Source organism: Mustela putorius, unplaced genomic scaffold, assembly GCF_011764305.1.
Source record: "Mustela putorius furo isolate JIRA1106 unplaced genomic scaffold, ASM1176430v1.1 tig00000095_pilon_pilon_pilon, whole genome shotgun sequence".
Lineage (NCBI taxonomy): Eukaryota > Metazoa > Chordata > Mammalia > Carnivora > Mustelidae > Mustela > Mustela putorius.
Window position 1 is genome coordinate 40,504,257 of NW_025421280.1, and position 16,038 is coordinate 40,520,294.

Below are 16,038 nucleotides of genomic sequence, written 5' to 3' on the forward strand. Positions count from 1 at the left end.
GCCCAGGCCAGGCCAATAGGCCTTAATCTGGGACTTTGGGCAGCACTTACCCGAGAGTTTGGCCATTCCTTTCCCCCGCAGTTTGCTGAGCTGGTAGCTCCAGCCTGTGCCAGGGGTCACCTTGTCACTAAGCCACAAGAGCCCGCTAACGAGTGAAGCCTTAACCACAGATGGTCGCACAAAAGATGGAGGAAGAGTGGGAGAGAGGAGCAGAGGGAGACCCCAGCCTTCACCTGAGCCCTGCACCCGGCCTTGCCTGCAAGTGGCTCTTCCAACCATTTCAGAATTAGAGACCCATCCTTCACATCCTAACAGTTAGGAGGGGTTTCTGTCCTTTGTAACACGATGTCATCAACAGATGAAGGGCACATTCACAACGTGTCCGCCCCCACACGGGAGCGTGCCCAGCCCCAGCTGGAGTGAGGTGCCCCCACCCACTGCCCAGGGGACGGACAGGAGCCCACGACATGCGGGGAGGGAGCCAGATACAGGAGGCCACACAGGGTGTGAGTCCACGCGTGTGGCACGCCCAGACCAGGCTCCTCCCCAGACGGGAAGGGGCTCGTGGGGGTGGGGGAGGGGGAAGGGGATGGCTGCCAGGGACAGGGTTTTCTGGGGTGATGGAATGTTCTGGAACTAGAGTGATGGTTGCACAGCATTGTGAATACGCTCAGTGCCCCAGGTCGTGCAGTCTAAAGCCGGCAACTGCGTGCTGTGTGAATCGCACATCAGTAATGATGACCACGACGACAGCAGAAGGACAGGAAGACCAGAGCGGCGCAGCGTTGGCTCCCGCCCCCCGCCGGCCCCTCTCCTGCCCACACCCCTTGCTCGCACATTCTCCAAGGGCTCCAAGAGTTCCTGCTTCTTCTACACAAAACAATCTCTCGTCCCCTGTCAGGCCACACCAAAGCCTGCGACCTCCCCGGCCCACGCCCCGGCGCCCTCTGCCGCCGCCCGGCCGTGACCTTCAGGCTGTCCTTGCCCTGGAAGCTCAGAGGCCGACCTTTACACACCGGCGCGGAAACACACGCAGGCTGAGGGGAAAAGCAAGGTCACACTGACCGCATCCTCGCTTTCCAGGGGAACACAAGCATGAGTAAACAGAGCCCGGTGACCCTGTGACCTCCCCACGAAGGTTGTGGCTCTGTCCACGTACGGTTTGTCGCGAATAAAGCTCGTCCACGCTTTACTTTTGGAATTGAGAGTAAGTCGGCGAAGAGGAAAAGCCCTGTTTGGAGGGCATCCAGCGCCCAAGTTCTCATTCTGGCCCGAGGTGGTCACATCGCACCGCCAGCTGCCCGCCCCCCGCCCGCCGCAGGTGTGCCCAGGGGACGTGCGGTCCTCAGCGGGGCGGCGACAGGCATCACGTGGTACTGCAGCTCTGTCGGAGCGCCTCCCCTCTCCCCCACCGGGTGGGGCCTTTCTCCTGACGGGCAGGGCGTGGGCCCCAGCAGAGGGACAATGACAGGGACAGTGTGTCATTGTCACACTGTGTGTGAGGCCCTGCGCGGGCACCGGATACCCTGCTTCTCCCAAAACTGTCTGTTTGCATCTTTGTTGCCTTTTTCTCTGATTATAAAGGAAACGTGCTTTGTGAAATGTAGCCTCAGGCCTGCAAATTCTTCGGTTTCTCTCTCTGAAGCAGGGTCTCTCTCCAGCCCCGCAGACATCGGGGTACCTGGGCACTGGCCGAGATCTGGCCCATCTGTCTGCCACGAGCGGCAGTGGGTTCAGAGCCTGCCGGTCCGAAGGGTCACCTCCCCGAAGCGTGTCAGACCCCACCACAGAGGCAGACAGCCCGCGAGACAGTCCACTTTTCTTTAATGATAAAAGAACAAAACCAAACAGAAGTCTGGGTTGCCTAGTCACGACCCAAGGCAAGGTCCCTGACCTCCCACGGTCCCGGGGCGGCCCCCGGGGGCTCCGGGGTTGGAGCCAAGGGGCCGGTCCCCTTGCTGGGGGATCCTAGACGCTCCGCAGCATGTGCAGGGCGTGCACAAGGAGTGGTCGGGCAGCCAGGGCGGGGCTGGGGCTCTGCAGGGCGTCCGGGGGGTCAGGGGCGCCGGGCCGGCTGCCTTCCCAGACCGTGAGCCGCAGCTCGTCGCCCCCGCCACCCAGCACCAGGTGAGTCCGGTCGCCACTGCCGCTTATCTGCCAGGGGTGAGGCAGCGGGGTCAGGAAGAGGGGCCCCCACCCCCACCCCCAGCCCGGCGCTCCAGGGAGCAGGACAGGCGGACCCCCTGACCTGGGTCTCAGCGCTGCCCCACCCCCCAGGAGCTCAGGGAGCCAGGGCCGAGGGCTCCACTGTACCCACGGGGAAAGGGGGCCGAGACGGGCTTCTCCTGCCCAGGGCCACCCCGAACCCTGCGGCCTGGGTAACCCAGCTTCCCCGGCGGACGTCCTCTCCAGCTGAGACCCAGTCCGGCTCAGGGCAAGGGTGCTAGCCCTGTTCTAATCTGGACAGAGGGAGGTTTTACTGTAACAGAGTAATAATGTTTTGGGGTAACAAGGAAAGCATTGTACACCACTGCTTCTGAAGTCTGGGCCAGGCCTGGCTGCGCTCGGTCAGCGACCACCAGGACTGCCCGGGGCAAACCTCAGTCTAGACACGATTGTCCTCCGAAATGACATTTGGGTGGCTGCGAAGGGTTGCCCCATGGGGACGGCCCGGGGGATGTTCTGCCAAGACCGAAACCTTTCTGATTTTGCATATTTTGTACTTAGAGGTCCATATCCCCAGCCCCACGAAGCCAGCTGTCTGTGCCCCCGACCCCGCCGCAGAGGGGACCGGCACAGCCCAGAGGACGCAGGCGCCTCACGCTCACCTGCAGCGTCCCGTCACTGAACAGCAGCAGCAAAGCCCGCTCCGAGGCCAGGAAGCGCAGCAGGCAGAGGCCTGGGGCCGCGGGCGGGGTGGGCGTGGGCCGGGCCCCCTCCTGCAGACAGACCCAGCCCTGTGGCTCTGGCTCTCCCGGCCAGCCAGGGGCTGTCCCCACTTGCCCAGCCCCACTCGGCCCTGCCAGGCCCTTACCTCTCGCAGCCGCTGCTGCATACAGCGGGTAAACAGCCGGAGGACGGCCAGCTTGGCGCCCAGCGGGCTGGGCACGTCCCTGGCGGCGAAGGTTTCCAGCTTCCCCCGGCCAGGCACATAGCACACTCGGCTGGGGAGTGGGATACAGGGCGGTGCCTATGTCTCAGCCTCTACCGGGGACCACTTGGTGCCCGAGGACGCCTTCCCGCCAGCCACGCCCCTGGGATGGGGGTTTGGAGACCAGCTCCGCACTGACCCACCTCTGTCCTTACCTCTAGCCCCAGCCCTTCCCCAGAACTCCGGCCCCTGGAGCCGTGTCCGTCCTGAGATCCCGGCCTGCCCCAAACCCATGCCTTTGCCACCTTCCCATCTGGCCTAGTATCTGCTCCGACCTTCCAGATTCCAACCCCGCGGTCCAGATTCCAACCCCGCGGCATTCCTCCGAGGCCACCACCCCAGGCCATGGCCACTCCCCGCCTGACTAGTCCAACCACCCACCTGCTGGCTCCCTGGGTCTCTCCTGCCAACCAGGTCACATGGAAAGTGTGACCTGGACCCATCCTTCCTGTTCCAACGGCCACAGCAGCTTTCCGGGCCACTGACTTCACATCCCCCCTGTGTCTCCACGTCACTCGGTTCCTCACACCCACCAGGCTGGGTCCCATGTCCGAAGCTTTGCACATGCTGTTCCCTGTGCCTCCCATGCTGTTCCTGATGGCTCCTTCTCACCCTTCCTGTCTCGCCTGAATGTCACCTCCTCAGAAAGGCCCTTCACAGCCCTTACCCTGCAGCCCCCGAGTCTGCCCCCTCACCCAGACCATCTGCTCCAGAAAACTGCCTCCTAGAATCAGCTGAGTTATTGGCGTAGCACTGTTTCCCCCTCCAGCAGGCAGTGAGTGCCCACGGGCGTGCACAGTAGGTGCTACTTTAACAAATACTTGAGGAATGATTGAAGAAAGATGGGGAGCTGGGCAGGAGGCCCGTGACTTACTCCCCTGGGGGGCGCAGGGCCATGTGTGTGCCGTCCCGAAGCAGGACACCGCTGCCCCCGTCCGACAGGTGATAGCCGAAGCCGTACTTGCTGAAATAATCCACCCACTTGGGGGCCCAGAGGGTGGGCCGCTGCTCCCCTGGGGGTTCCTGCGTGGCTGGGCATAAAAATGAAGTGAACTGAGCAAGAGGTCCGGGAGGCCTGGGGACGGAACAGTGGCGACGCGGAAGATGGAGAGCCAAGTCCAGGGGGCAGGGAGCCCAGCCTTGCCTTGCAGGGAGAGGGACAAGGGGCTGGGGAGTCCCAGCCGCCTCTGGAGAGGAGCCCTTCGGAACCATGGGGAACGCTCCAACCCCGCAGGCTTTGTGGGATTGCATTAAAAAAAAAAAGTGTGTTAAAAGCAAATCGATCAGTGGCCTCTGGAATCCTGGGTCGGATCCTGGGAGAGCAAAAGGGGCACTGGCGGAAAAAACCGGCAACCCAGCGGCCAGGGAAGCTGCGGGAGCGGCAGGCAGAACTCTCAGGCTGCCTTCGCTGTAAATCTCAAGTGTCTTTCACTGTTTCTTTAAGATTTCTGAGTCATTCAGCGTTGGTTCCAGCTGAGGAAAGAGCCTCAGTGTCCAGGGTCTTCCTGTGCTACAAGAACAGAAGAGTAAGAAGAACCTGGGTCCTACAAGAAAGGAGAGGCTCGGGGTGCCTGGGTGGCTCAGGGGGTTAAGCCTCTGCCTTCAGCTCAGGTCATGATCCCGGGGTCCTGGGATCGAGCCCCGCATCGGGCTCCCTGCTCAGCGGGGAGCCTGCTTCCTCCTCTCTCTCTCTGCCTCTCTGCCTCCTTGTGATCATTCTCTCTGTCAAGTAAGTAAATAAATGAAGCTAAAAAAAAAAAAAAAAAAAAAGGAAAGGCTCCTGGGACAGTGACCCAGGAGGGGCAAGACATGGGGGGCTGGGGGTTCCCAGACCCTGGGATGCAGGATGGGTGTCCGTGTGCGTGAAGCCTCCCTGAGCTCTACCCCCCAGGGGAGCCCCAGAAATACCCAGGGGCCCCTGGGCAGAGCTGGGCACTTTTCTTGGGATGTTAAGGGACAGGTGGCCCCTATGGGCCGGGCTGGGTTCCTACCTGGGGGGCCACGGTCCAGGCAGAGGGACAGGTTTCTGATGGCCGCCTCGACCTCCTGCTTCTGCCTCCGTTTTGGCCCTGAGGAGACAGATCTCTGCAGGGGCGGACCTGTCTGTCGCCCGCCGTGAGGGGCCCCTCCCACCAGCTCTGCCCCAAACTACAGAGTCTGGGAACATCTTATTTAAGACCCGGAAGCGTTCTGGCCAACGCCCCCATTTCACAGGTGGGAAAGTTGAAGCCCGGAGAGGGGTCCCAGCCCGGGCAAGGCCCAGTGGTTGCCCTGACCTCCACACTCTCTCTCCCCACCAGCACCCGCGGCCCGGGAAGGGCCTGGGATGGAGTGTCCGCTCACCCGCTGGGTCACTCCTGAGGGTCCCTTGGGTGAGTAGGTGGACGGGGACCTCGGGGTGGAGAGCCCCTCTGTCCAACAGGGAGGCCTGGGGAAGCAGCAGCCAGGGTGAGGGGAAGCAGGCCTGGCCCCCAGGAGAGGCCTAAGGCGGGTGAGGGTCTCCCCGCTGCTCACCTGAAGATCGCGTCCCCCAACTTCTCCCTCTGCCCAGGTCGCCTGCCTCCCCACGTGCCCTGCCCTGAGTGCTCACCTCGCGGCCGCACCCCACGGAGTCCGGATCTGAAGCACCTCCTACCGCACCTGACGCCTCGCTGGGGGTGAAGGGGCCTGAGGGAAGCATGTGGGGTTTCGGGGGGGCAGAGCCTGGGCCCACGCAGCAGAAGGCATCTGCCTCCCACGTCCACCCCGCCGCAGGGAGGGGCGGGCAGGGGCGCTACTCACGGGGCGGCCGGCACTGGGTCAGCAGCAGGCGGCCCACCTTCCGGAAGAGCCGGCCCAGAGGCTGGGGCGCGGTGAAGAGGGGTGCGCTGTGGCAGGAGTGGGCTGGCAGCCGGTCCGGAGTGAAGCCCTAAGGAGCGGGGTGCCGGGGGTCCGTGCGGGCCGCCCGGCTCCCGGGCCTCGCCGCCCACCCCCACCCCACCCCCGACGCCCGGCGGGCCCCGCTGGGGAACAGCACACACTTGTGTGAAGAAGTCGTCCTGGAGCAGGTGGTCCAGACTGGGCCGCTCGGCCGGGTCGGGCGCCAGCAGGCGGGCGATGAGGCGGCGGGCATTGGGTGACAGGTGGGCCGGCTCGGGGTAGTGGCCGTCCCGGATGTTCTGGTACATCTCCGACAGGGGAGCCCCCGTGAAGGGAGGGGTACCGGTCAGCACTGTGTACCTGACCCCGGGGGCGGGGGAGGCAGGAAGCTGAGTGCCCACTTGGATCTGATCTGTGGGTCCGAGGTTGGCGCACCCCGACCTGTGCACACCTGGCCATCCCTGCCCGAACTCCCCGCCTCTGGACAGGCTCTGCGTCCACCTTCCCATACCCGCCCTACAGCTGCACACACCTGTCCGCATCTGTCCTAGGCTCACACCTGCCTGTCCCCCATCCGGCCTCCTGTCCCTAAGCTTCCACCTGTCAGTACCTGGCCCTGCGGGGGTGCTCCTGCCCCTCTCCCCACGCCCAGGGGCTCCCCACACCCACTCACATGACGCAGCCAAGAGCCCAGATGTCTGACTGGCAGGAGTGCCCATTCCTGGCGATGACCTCTGGGGCCAGAAAGTTTGGGGTCCCGCAGAGCACTCTACGAGGGGATAATGGCGGGCTCAGGAAGGCTGGGGCCCCCATGCCAAGCGGGTCCCACTTGTGCCTCCGCAGAGGGACCGTCCAGAGCCTCTCACTTACCGGTGGCAGTGGCCCCCCGGCCCCACCCTGGCAGCCAGCCCGAGGTCTCCAATCTTTACCACCATGTTCTTGTTCAGGAAGAAGTTACCTGCCAGAGGAAGCCGGCCCGCAGTCGGTGAGGGCGGAAGCCCCGCCCCCAGCTCCCCGGCCCCGCCCCCGGCCTCCCCCCTGCGCTCGACCCCGCTCACTGGGCTTCAGGTCGCGGTGCACGATCCGCCGCTGGTGCAGGTAGCGCAGGCCGCTGACCAGGCCGCGCAGGTAGTAGCGCACCTCCGGCTCCGTCAGAGTCCGCCGCGCCTCCAGGACGTGCGCCAGCGACTGCGGGTGCCCGCGGGCGGCCGCGGCAGCGGCAGGGACACAGGTAACACAGGTGAGCTCGGATGAGCCCCGCAGAAGTACAGGAGGCGGGCCCAGGCGGCCGCGGGGGGAGTCTGATCGGGCCCGGAGTCTCCGAGAGGAACCCACAGTGGGTACATGCCGGGCGCAGGTGACCCCCCGTGTGCTCAGGAGGGCTAAGGTGGGCTCAGGGGGGGCAAGGTGGTCCCTATGGCCACAGATGAAGAGGAGATGGGCACGGGTGTGTATGATGAGCACAGATGGGCCTGGTGCGGACCGGGCGGGGACAGGTAAGTACGGAGAGACATAGGGGCGGCCACAGATACGCACAGCAGACGGGGGGGGGGGGGGGGCTGTCCCGTGAGCACTGAAGACCGGGGGGGGGGGCTCCCTCTCCGCCCAGCCCCTGGGGCACCTGGCGGCCACAGTACTCCAGCACCAGGTACACGTGCTCTCGGTCAGCAAAGTGTCCGTGGAGGGCCACGATGTTGCGGTGTTTCAGGCGGCTGTGCAGGGCGATCTCGCGTTCCACCTGCAGCCACGGCCCCACGTGTCCACGCCCCATCGTACTCCGGCCCAGGGCATAACCCCATCCCCCAGGGCAGGGACCTCTCTGGGGACCCCCTGCGAAGTGTGGAGCCCCCGGGGCATGGAAGGACTGGGGCCTACCTTGCCGTGGGGACGCAGTCGCCCGGCCGCACCCCCGGCGCGAGGCACCACCTTGAGGGCAAACACGGCACTGGTGGACATGTCCACCAGCTTGTAGCAGCGGCTGAAGGCGCCCTGCGTGGAGGGGGATGCGCCCGCTCAGCCGCCGCGTGGGCACAGGGGTGCAGACAGGTAGCCAGGCCTCCTCATACACACACGCACGAGATGCACGGACACACAGCTCACACCCTCACACCCTCACTCATGACCGCATGAACACAGGGAAGACGCAGGCACACGCACAGACGTATCCATCTCCGGATACATCCAGCCGCCGGACCACAATACAGCCAGTGCGTGGACACACGACGCAGTTCCACTCCCGGACCCGGAAAGCGCGGAGACGGAGAGCGCGTTCCGATACGGACCTGGAGACAGCCCGACGGAGTTTCTACAAAGGTCGGATACCTGTAACACGCGAGTGCGCGCCCGCACCCCTGGACGCACAACCCATGGGCACAGCGCAGGGCGCCGAAGACCGGCTCCCGCCGCACAAGGTACACTGTGCGACGGGCACTACACAGACCCGGGCGCCCGACCGCGCCAGCGGGCACCAGACCCCAGAGTCGCGCCGACACACACCCACGGGCTCGCAGAAGTCCAGCCTCGGGGCGCACACTGCTCGCCGGGGCTCGAGATCGCGCGCGCACGCCCCTCCCCGCCGCCGGAGACCCTCCCGCGGACTCGCGGAGCCGGGTCCGCACCTCGCCGATCAGCTTCCCGCGCCTGTAGACGCGCCCCGAGCTCGGGTCGCGCAGGAAGGCGGAGACCGGCGGGCGGCAAGTGCGCCGCCGCCGCGGCCCGGCCTCCATGCCGCCGGGGACCCCGCGGGCGCTCGGCGCCGGGACTGGCGCAGCCTCCCGCCGACCCCCTCGCCGCGGCTCTGGGGGTTGCGCGCCGCTGGGGCGCGTCTTATTGGCTGAGGGGGCGGGGCGGGGCGGGGCCCGGCGCTGGGGGCGGGGCCCGGCGCTAGAGGGGGCAGGTGTGCGCGGCGGGCGGGCGGCGGGCGTGGGCGGGCAGGGACACCCGGCGGGCAGGTGTTCCAGTGACAGCGGAGCTCGCCCCGCCGCGCGCCCGCCCTGCGCCAACGCGGCGCGCCCGGCCCGGCTCGCTCTTCGGATCCTGCGCCTCCTGCCCTGCTGTGAAGTGTCAACGTGCCCATTTCCCCGAGAGGGAAACTGAGGTCAGAGAGCTTGTCCCCTTCTCTCAGAGGCCTCCGAGGGAGAGGCGAGTAGGGGCGGGGGCCTGACAGGGCTCTCGTGGCACTGGGGAGTCGTGGCCGGATCCAGAGGACAGAGAAAGAAGACCGGAACCTCTAGCGCCCGGGCTGCTCGGGAAGGGAGTGAGGCCCAGCGCAGGAGGCGAGGAGGGGCGCGGCTGGGGTTTGGGGGTGTCATGTATGCAGGCGCTGGGCCGCGGGAAGTAGCAGAATCTGGGGACCGCAGGACGGAGGTGATTGTGTGATCTCTGGCCTGGATGGCCAGAGGGGCCGTGCGATGAAAGCACTGGCGGGCTGTCCTGGACCCTCCCGGGAGCCACAGCCCAGACTCAGTTCCCAGCTGCTGGTGTTCCCATGCCACCCTGACATCAGTTCTGGGGCACAGGGACTAGCCTCGTCCCCATTTCACAGGTGAGCACACTGAGGCCAAGGGAGACTGTGGCTTCCGCAGCCAGGAAGGGTCCGTGCTCGATCTGAATCCCAGCAGCGGCTTCTCGGTGTCACAGTATTAATCCCCGAATGTTATATAACATGAGGAGTGGAGGGGGTTAGCCGGGCTCCCTGTGGCTGGAATCAGGCCTTGGAATTTTCCAGAGACCAGATTTCAGAATCTGGCCCGGTCATGCTGCCAGGGACGGGAAACACCTTCTGAGTGGTCACATGTCCAGCTGGTGTGTCAAGCAGGAGCACCCAGGGCATGGGGGCCTCTCGGGGCCCCCAGGGCAGGGCAGAGAGCAAGACTCTGGTACCTTTGTGGGGGACCAGCCTCAGCAACAGGGTCGGGGATTCTGGGGCACCCGTGGGGGCAGCTGGCTGCAGCCGGGAGCCCGAGTTCCCTGCTAACGGAGACCAGGAGCTGTGTGGCAAGAGGTGGGGTGGGGGTCACGGGCCTGGGCCATCACATCACCGTCACCCCGCTGCCTGCTGGCTCTCAGCTGCACCCTCCCTCTGTGCGTTAACTCAGGCATCCTTGTCAGCGTGTGGGACCTGCACCGGGCCCTGCACGCCCAAGACGGACACTTCTGGCCCCCCTGGAATGACTGCCAGGAGATCACCGGACTGAACCACAGCCTGAGTCTGGGTGGCCTCCAGAGGTGCGCAGCAGCCTCTCCCTGGGTGGGTGCTGTTCCACTTTACAGATGGGAAAACTGAGACGCAGGAAGGCGTATTGAAGCTGGGGGTCGCTGGACTGCAAGTGGCTGAGTCCCACCCGGAGTCCAGAGCCACTGTCCACACCCCCATACCACCCCCCTGGGCTTCTGGACCCTTCTTCCCAGGGCTCTGGGAGCTCTGACAGGGGCAGGTGGTGGAGCCCAGGGGACCCCTATAAGGTCCTGGCTGGGGGCCTCACAGCCAGCCTGTCAGCAGCACAGACCCCTGCTCTGCCCAGTGTCCCGGCCGCCCGTTGTTTTTTCCTGGCTGAGCGTCTACCACAGGACCAGGGAGACGTCCCGTTGTCAGGCTGCCCCTCAGCGAGGACCCTCTCCCTAACCACTCTAGAATGGAAAACAACTTCCAATAGAACAAAAACCACAATGTCCACAGCAGTATAATTCACAACAGCCAGAAAGCGGACGGACACCCCCAGTGCGCACTGACATACAACGGCACATCACACGGCTCGGTCCGTCCCCACGCGGGAACACGGTCCAGCCTCAGGAAGGGTGGGGACCCTAACCCCTGCCATGACGCGGAGGGACCCGGCGGACACGGGGCTCAGGGAGAGGAGTCAGACCCAGAAGGACCTGTCCCGCAGGACCCCACTCCCAGGAGGGCCCCAGAGGAGTCCCGTCCACACGGACAGGAGAGGAGGGGGTGGGAGCCGGGGCTGGGGCAGGGACGGGGAGTCCGAGCTTCGTGGGGACAGAGTCTCCGTGTGGGGAGATGGAAGGTTCTGGAGACGGAGGGTGGGCGTGGTGGCAGGACCGGGCAAGTGTGCTTCCCGCTGCTGAGCCGTGCGCTCTGAGACGGCTGAGTGGTGAATTTGTGCTGTGCTTACTACAACGACAACGGACAGCGGCCACATCAGCTTCCCCGTCCTCCCCCAAAAGAAATCACTGCGCTAGGAGCGTAACAATTCCTCCAATTTTCCGGACGGGTAAACTGAGGCCGTTTGCCCGGCCGGCGAAGGGCGGTGGTATGGCCGAGGGGCTCGGCGAGATGCCGGACGCTCCCGGGCCGACCCGTGCCCGGGTTCCAGAGGCGGGGTGGTCTCTTGGGCTGGCACCTGGCCTGGCCACCCACCGCGTGCCGCCCGGAGCCGCGCCCGAGCCCCAGGCTACGGGCCACAGGCTCGCTTTCCCTCCGTCTCTCCCTTCACTGACCTGAGGTAACTCCCCAGACTCAGCACATTTCCTGGGAGAAATGCTGGGAAGCTTCTCTCAAAATACCTGTGCAGGTGGGGAAGTGGCTGCTGAGCCCGGCCCCAGCGGGGACACTCCAGGAGTCCTCCCTGGGGAGGCCCGCGGGACCATGCGTGGGGCTCGCCTGTGGGCGTGCGGGTGGCACAGTCGCCCCTTCGGGAAGGACGGGGAGCGGGAGCGGGAGGCTCTGAGCCCCTTCCCGGCCTCCCGGCCTCTGGAACACCGCGGACTCCTCCATACCTGCGTTGGTGACCTGTCCCCTCACCTGGCAGCTCCCCGGGGACAGCTGGGAGCGCAGCAGCCACCACACTCCGGAAACCCCGTGACTGCCGCCACGCGCTGCTTCCAGACCAGCTCAGCATGGCGGGGGCGGCTAGTCGTGTCCCCCCATCACCCCAGGACCAACCTTGGCCCCTTGCCTCTCCCAGCCCTGTGTGCTTGCTGGCTCCTTCCAGAAGTGCTGTCCTCTGCTGTCCTTCCCAACGCCGCTCTGCGGGCTCCTCCCTGCCCTGCCTTCTACCTCGTCAGCACCCTTTGTGGCTGTTCTTCCTTCTCTCGCTGCGCCCAGGGCCAGCGGCGTGGGTCTCAGGACATGTCCCTTATCTTCACTCCCTTTTGGTGACATGGTGCAGACCAGCAGGACACTGAAGTGGGAGGCTCGTCTCTCCACCCATATCTCCCTCTGAGCTCTGCCAAAAACAGAGCCTGAAGCAAGGGTTTGGTGCAGAGCAGGAGTGAGGGCTGGGAAGGAAGGGGCATGGGGCAGGGTGGGCCCGGGGAGCCCCTGTGGGTCCCTAAGCAACGGCGCACAACATTCCTCAGGACTGTCTACCCAAGAGGAGGATAAGGGGAGCATCAACCCCCTGGCCAGATCAGGGGACACCGAGTGCTTGGGCCCTTGGAGACTCAGACAACCAGGGGGTGTCTGGGAGCTGCGGACCCAAGGGCAGGAAGTTCAAGACTTCCAGAACCAAATCACATTCAAACAAATGAATGCGGATTCGCTCCCATGGCCGTCCACTCTCACCCCCTCACTCACCCCAGTCCAGCCACCCTGGCCTCTCTGCTGGTCCAAGATCCCATACCGACCTCAGGGCCTTTGCACATGCCCTTCTCTCTGCTCATGATGCTCTGCATCCCTGAGTCTCCTGCCAGCCTCCCTTTCTCCTCTTCAAGGACCTAGGCAAGGGCCATCCTTGTCCAGGAGGCCACCTCCGCCCTGCGATTGCCTCTGCTGCCCCTCACAACCTGAAATTATGTCGATCCCCGGCAGGTCTGCTGGTTTCCATCCCACCAGACTGGGTACGCCACATGCAGACGCAGGTCTGGGCTTGTCCCGGCTGTGTTTCCCATAGGTGCTGACTTGCTGGGTGGCCTCATATAAGCCTGCCTGCAGAGGGGACCTCCTCAGCGTCCCGAGTGGGTGCCGCCGCTCCAGGCGGGGACCCTACTCTGACTCCTCTCCAGGGACACCACTGGCGCTGGCTGTGTGCGCAGGGCAGCGCCAGCATCACCCCGGCCAGATTTCCATGGAACTAATCTGCGTTTCATCTGCCTGGGTCTTTTTACCAATTGTGAGAAAAATAGCTCAATGTCATGGGAGATCCTGGAACAGAAACAAGGAAATTAGCTAAAAACACACACGGTAAAATCCATATAAAATGCGGAGTTCAGGGGCGCCTGGGGGGGCTCAGTGGGTTAAGCGTCTCCCTTTGGCTCAGGTCATGGTCTCAGGGTCCTGGGATCGAGCCCCCCGTCGGGCTCTCTGCTCAGCTGGGAGCCTGCTTCCTCCCTCTCTGCCTGACTCTCTGCCTACTTGTGATCTCTGTCTGTCATATAAATAAAGTCTTTAAAAAAAGAAAAAAAAAAAGAAATTCACAAAGAACCTATAAGGCAGTCAGTCAGTCACCCCAGGACCCTTGTGGGGCACATGCGAGCTGTCCCCTCCACTTCCCGCCCGATTTTACAGAACACACCTCCGTCTCTCTGTAAATGGCACCATGTCACGCTGAAATTTCTTGACGTTTCCACCGCCCCGTGTACCTGAGATGACCGGCCGTGTGCAGGGAGCGCCCCCAGCTCCCGCCCCGTCCTCACCTGGGCCTCCAGCCACCAGGCCTTTGCTCGTGCTGTGCCCCTGCCCCCCTCTCCCTCACACCCTCTCCTCCTCCTCCGGGTCCTGCCTGGAGTGTCCCCAGCTCCAGCAGGTGCCCCCCACAACCCCCTCCATGAAGGAATTCGGGACGGCCGTTCAGATGTGGGGAGAAGACTTTCTCAGGCCCCCCGGGTCCTGGGGGTCCCCAGTGACCCTACAAAGTGGGAGTGAGGATTCCTCTCTGGGCAGCTCCGGAGACCCCGGGTTCTGGGGTGGGGGGTTGGAGCGTCAGAGCCCCCCACCCCGATCCGGTCTCCTCAGGAGGCTGAAGTATCTCGGGGACCACGTGGCCAGGTCCTGAGGCATCACAGGAGTCCACAGGGAGTTGGGGGTTGGGGGGACATGCTGAGGCCACGGGATCTCCTCGTGGGTGTTCCCTGAGCCCCAAGGCCGCAAGACGACAGAGGCGGCAGGAGCCCAGTTGACAGCGCATCCACAGGGACCGTGTGGACGGATGTCCCCTCAGGGACGGTCCGGGCTAGAGCTTAGGGTAGGGGACCGCACTGACCCCCTGTTGGGGGTCTAAGCCAGGGCCCAGGAGGGTGGGGGCGGGGCCGAGACGCTGCCACATTTGCAGAGCGACCCTCCTGCGCGCCCTCCACCTGCGCGGTCCACGAGCTGAGCACTCGGCCTCCTTCTCTGCGAGTCTGCTGAGTCCAGCTCAGCTGCGGCCAGAGGACAGGGGACAGGGCAGGAGACGGGGGCCCGAGGCCAAAGGGGTGAGGCGGCAGGGCCCAGGACACCAGACCTTCCCCCCCATTCCCATCCGCCACGACAAGCTCTGTCCCCACAGGCGCGAGGACCCCATGCAGGCCCCAGCACCTGCTGTGTCCCCTCCCTGCAGGCCACAGCGCCTGCTGTATGCACTTTCTACAGCACTCGTGCCTGCTGTAGTTTACTCACTGCACTGTACAGTGCCTGCTGTATGCACTCCCTGCAGGCCACAGCACCTGCTGCATACCCTCCTGGCAGTGTGCAGTGACTCTGTACACACTGCAGACCACAGCGCCTGCTGGATGCACTCCTTGGAAGGCTCAGACTACTACATGCGGTCCCTGCAGGGCGCCGTGTCTACTGTGTACACTCCCTGCAGAGGTAAGCGTCTGCTGAATGCATCTGTGTAGGACGCGGCCCCGGCTGTATGCAAACCCTGCGCGCAGAGAGCTCTTTGGACTGGGGCCCGGGGAGTGAGGCGCAGCGGAGGGAAGGAGACTGTCCACTTGGTGGCGCCCCTGAGCCAAGCCTGATCTCTTCGGATGCCCCAGGCCCAGGCGCGCGGGCCAGTACACAGCTGGTGCTCAGCAGCGGCCGCCTGGCCTTGCAGCCTCCACCCTCGCTCCTGCTGCCCTTTCTCGGTCCCTGTCCAACCAGGCTGAGCCTCCTCAGGGTCCCAGACTGCCTCTGTCAGTGCTGGCCACCGGCCCGCTCTCCCTCCTCCTGAAGCCCAACCTCCCTAGGCCTCTGGGACCCCACGCACTGCGCCCCCGTCCCCGCCCCTGGTACTCGGTGTCCACTCCCTCCACACTCACACCACACTCTGGACACCCCCGTGTGTCAGGACACCCACCCGTCTCTCTGCCCCGGACACGGCCCCTGCGCTCCCCGCCTCTCCCCGCGGGCCCACAGACCGCTCACCGCAGACCCCCCAGGAGCGACCTGCGGGCATCCCCGGGGCCTCCTGCCGCCCTGCCACAGCTCCGGCCACCAGCTGCCTCCTACCACACCGGCCCAAGGCCACCCCCCATGGAGGTCCTCTGTGCTCTGCTCCCCAACAGCGGGGAGCTGCCCGGGGCTCCTCACCCCCCCACCCCCGCCTCCGCCTGCCGCCTCTTCGCTGCCCGCCCCACCCCACCCCCCACCTCACCCCCCGGGCAGCCAGCTGCGGCTTTCCCACCTCCCATGGCTCCCATTCCTCGGCCTGTCTCCACTCTGACCCCTGACTGTCTCTTACCCTTGCATCTGGGGCTTCGCCCTCCTCCTCATGGCGATCGCCTCATCCGCGAGGGCCTTGCGGACCCGCAGCCCCATCTGCGGCGGGCCTGGGCTACTGCCTCTGAGTGTCCCCATCCAAAGGGCCTCTACCGTCCCGGGGCCGCCTCCCCCAGCCTGGTGAGCTGCTCCACCGCTGTCCTTGCACACAGTAGGTGCTCAGTGAAGTCTGCGTGCCTCAGTGGCATTGAGGGGCCTTCCCCTGAGCTGCTGCGGGCGGGAAGGCAGACAGAGCTGGACTGGTAACCCTCTCCCCGTGGTCGGGGCTAGACACCCCTCAGCAGGCTTCCAGGAGGATCGGGCCATGCGCGGACCTAGGGACCAGAGGAGCAGTCCACTCCTCGTCCCCTGGGTCCCCATCAGGGAGCCATCACAGTGGGCAGCAAGG

The 16,038-nt window shown here is 65.0% G+C and overlaps 1 protein-coding gene across 2 annotated transcripts; it reads right to left on the reverse strand.

Moving 5' to 3' along the window:
- Window positions 1-1,807: 1,807 nt before the first annotated feature.
- PLK5 (polo like kinase 5 (inactive)) lies at window positions 1,808-8,795 on the reverse strand. 2 transcript variants are annotated; one of them, XM_045087619.1, is made up of 15 exons: window positions 8,629-8,795; window positions 7,886-7,999; window positions 7,632-7,748; window positions 7,069-7,198; window positions 6,881-6,968; window positions 6,684-6,779; window positions 6,172-6,370; window positions 5,933-6,059; window positions 5,742-5,818; window positions 5,495-5,579; window positions 5,143-5,220; window positions 4,026-4,182; window positions 3,035-3,164; window positions 2,829-2,939; window positions 1,808-2,154 (listed from the first exon to the last, which is right to left on the reverse strand). In XM_045087619.1, the coding sequence occupies exons 1-15, from the start codon at window positions 8,734-8,736 to the stop codon at window positions 1,969-1,971; spliced, it is 1,803 nt and encodes a 600-aa protein (XP_044943554.1). In that variant the 5' UTR covers window positions 8,737-8,795; the 3' UTR covers window positions 1,808-1,968. The 2 variants fall into 2 exon arrangements, with proteins under 2 accessions (XP_044943554.1, XP_044943558.1); XM_045087623.1 differs by lacking the exon at window positions 5,495-5,579 and having other exon boundaries at window positions 2,047-2,154.
- Window positions 8,796-16,038: the final 7,243 nt, after the last annotated feature.

Excerpts from the sequence above, each read along its gene's own strand:
- PLK5 (XM_045087619.1), bottom strand. The coding sequence starts at position 8,736 with ATGGAGGCCGGGCCGCGGCGGCGGCGCACTTGCCGCCCGCCGGTCTCC. Across the intron at positions 8,000-8,628 it reads GCGGGAAGCTGATCGGCGAG|GGCGCCTTCAGCCGCTGCTA; the intron begins GTGCGGACCCGG and ends CCCTCCACGCAG. Across the intron at positions 5,580-5,741 it reads CCGTGGGGTGCGGCCGCGAG|GCCTCCCTGTTGGACAGAGG; the intron begins GTGAGCACTCAG and ends CTGCTTCCCCAG.